This window comes from Mytilus galloprovincialis, chromosome 9, assembly GCF_965363235.1.
Source record: "Mytilus galloprovincialis chromosome 9, xbMytGall1.hap1.1, whole genome shotgun sequence".
In the NCBI taxonomy this organism is placed as follows: Eukaryota; Metazoa; Mollusca; class Bivalvia; order Mytilida; family Mytilidae; genus Mytilus; species Mytilus galloprovincialis.
The window spans coordinates 63,759,338-63,761,440 of record NC_134846.1 but is presented as its reverse complement, the minus strand read 5'-3'; the positions used below and the strand labels follow the sequence as shown (position 1 = coordinate 63,761,440).

Genomic DNA, 2,103 nt, shown 5'->3' with positions numbered 1-2,103 from the left:
AGTGTTTCTCGTTTCTTGTTTTTTTATATAGATTAGACCATTGGTTTTCACGTTTGAATGGTTTTACACCAGTAATTTTTGGGACCCTTTATAACTTGCTGTTCGATGTGAGCCTAGGCTCCGTGTTGGAGACCGTACCTTTACCTATAATGGTTTACTTTTATAAATTGTGACTTGGATGGAGAGTTGTCTCAATGGCACTCATACCATATCTTCCTATATCTAATTAGATAACCTTCTGTAATACAAAGACTGTGGAACAGAATGACAATAAAACATGAATAAAGACAAAATCTATTATCATTTAAAACTATAAGTAAGATAATTTTGAACTGGTTTCTATATACATTGAACTTCAATTAACTGTTACATCGTAAATTATCGGACCGACTCGTGCGACCTTCAGTGAGCTCCTTATTCAATCTCTATTAACTATTGCCCTATCTATCTATATATATCTGTTTATCAGCTATAAGATACCTTTATATAGATAAATGTAGTATTTGGTAGGTAACGTGTTGTTGACAAATACGTATAGGATGAATTTACATAGCCACGTACGTACTGATAACTACACCTGTTAACTATCGGCAGATTGCAATTCAACAAAACAGGTTAATCATGTCGACCAATAAGTGCAGAGATTTCCCAAGAATTAAAGCTGTTCGAGCCTATGTTACTGAACAGCAATCACTAGGAGACCAGGGAGCCGATTGTCATGATGTGCAAGACGATCACTGGATTAACGGTTTCCCTACCCCTGTCGCTAATCCAATGTCGGGTTACGAACAGTATTCAGCCACCAGAAAATCCTGGGGTATTAATGCGCTTGGATCCCTTGTTGTGGAGGTGGAAGCCACGGATGGAACGACAGGTGTCGGAATTACTATCGGAGGAGAACCTGGATGCTATATAGTTGAAAAACATTTAAGTCGTTTTGTCGAAGGTCAAGATCCTCGAGATGTTGAACTTATTTGGGATCAAATGTTTCGTGCTACCTGGAATTATGGAAGAAAAGGTTTGTCTGTTCAGGCAATAAGTGCCGTAGATATTGCTATCTGGGATTTATTAGGGAAAATCCGAAAGGAACCAGTTTATGCCTTACTTGGAGGGAAAACAAAAGATAGACTTCCAGTCTACTGTACAACAGCACGACCAGATATCGCCAAAGACCTGGGTTTCGTCGGTGCGAAAGTGCCATGTCCATACGGGCCAACAGCAGGCGATGAAGGTTTCCGTAAAAATGTGGAGTTTTTTAAGAATTGGAGAGAAAAGGTTGGTCCAAACTTTCCGCTTATGTTAGACTGTTACATGGCTCTCACTGTGCCATATGCAATTAAATTGGCTAAAGAACTTGAAAAATACGGACTGAAATGGATGGAAGAGTTTCTACCACCAGATAATTATACTGGCTATAATGAGGTTCGTAGCGCCTTACGTGGAAGTAGCGTAATGTTAACCACCGCAGAGCATGAATACAGTAGATACGGATTTCAGCAACTAATTACGGCAGGGTGTGTTGATATTCTTCAGCCAGACATAACTTGGCTCGGAGGTATTACCGAGGCGCGCCGGGTGTGTGCCATGGCTTCTCCATATGATACGATCATAATTCCCCATGGATCAAGCGTATATTCCTATCATCTGCAGTATGCGTTTCGGAATTGTCCTGTAGCCGAATTTATAAATCTTAGTCCAAAAGCCGACAAAATTACACCATATTTTGGCGGACTTTTCAAAGATGAACCACTTCCAAAAGATGGATTTATAGATTTACCAGATCGTCCAGGATTTGGAGTAACTCTTTGTCATGATACTCTAAAACGTCCTTATGATCGTACAGAAAAACAGTCGAAGGAACAAGCAGACAAGAACATTAACAGAAAAGTTCCTGAAAAGGCTCACATGCCCTTTTAATATCGTGGGTACAACGGATCAAACGAGTTTATTAAGCACCATTTTGTAAAAATGTGACAATCAATCACACATTATTTTTGTTTCTTTTTTATTTGCATCTGGAATATGTATGGCTGCTTCTTGCATTTGGTCAAGAAACATTTTATAATTATATTCCAGAATAAAGCTTTTTGTTAATTTTTAAAA

The 2,103-nt window shown here is 38.8% G+C and overlaps 1 protein-coding gene across 1 annotated transcript; it reads left to right on the top strand.

Moving 5' to 3' along the window:
- The first annotated feature begins 505 nt into the window (after positions 1-505).
- Positions 506-2,103, top strand: LOC143045598 (L-rhamnonate dehydratase-like). Its single transcript, XM_076218206.1, has one exon. It carries the CDS (start codon positions 622-624, stop codon positions 1,915-1,917), a length of 1,296 nt encoding a protein of 431 aa, XP_076074321.1. The 5' UTR covers positions 506-621; the 3' UTR covers positions 1,918-2,103.

Coding starts and splice junctions, on each gene's coding strand:
- LOC143045598 (XM_076218206.1), top strand. CDS start 622: ATGTCGACCAATAAGTGCAGAGATTTCCCAAGAATTAAAGCTGTTCGA.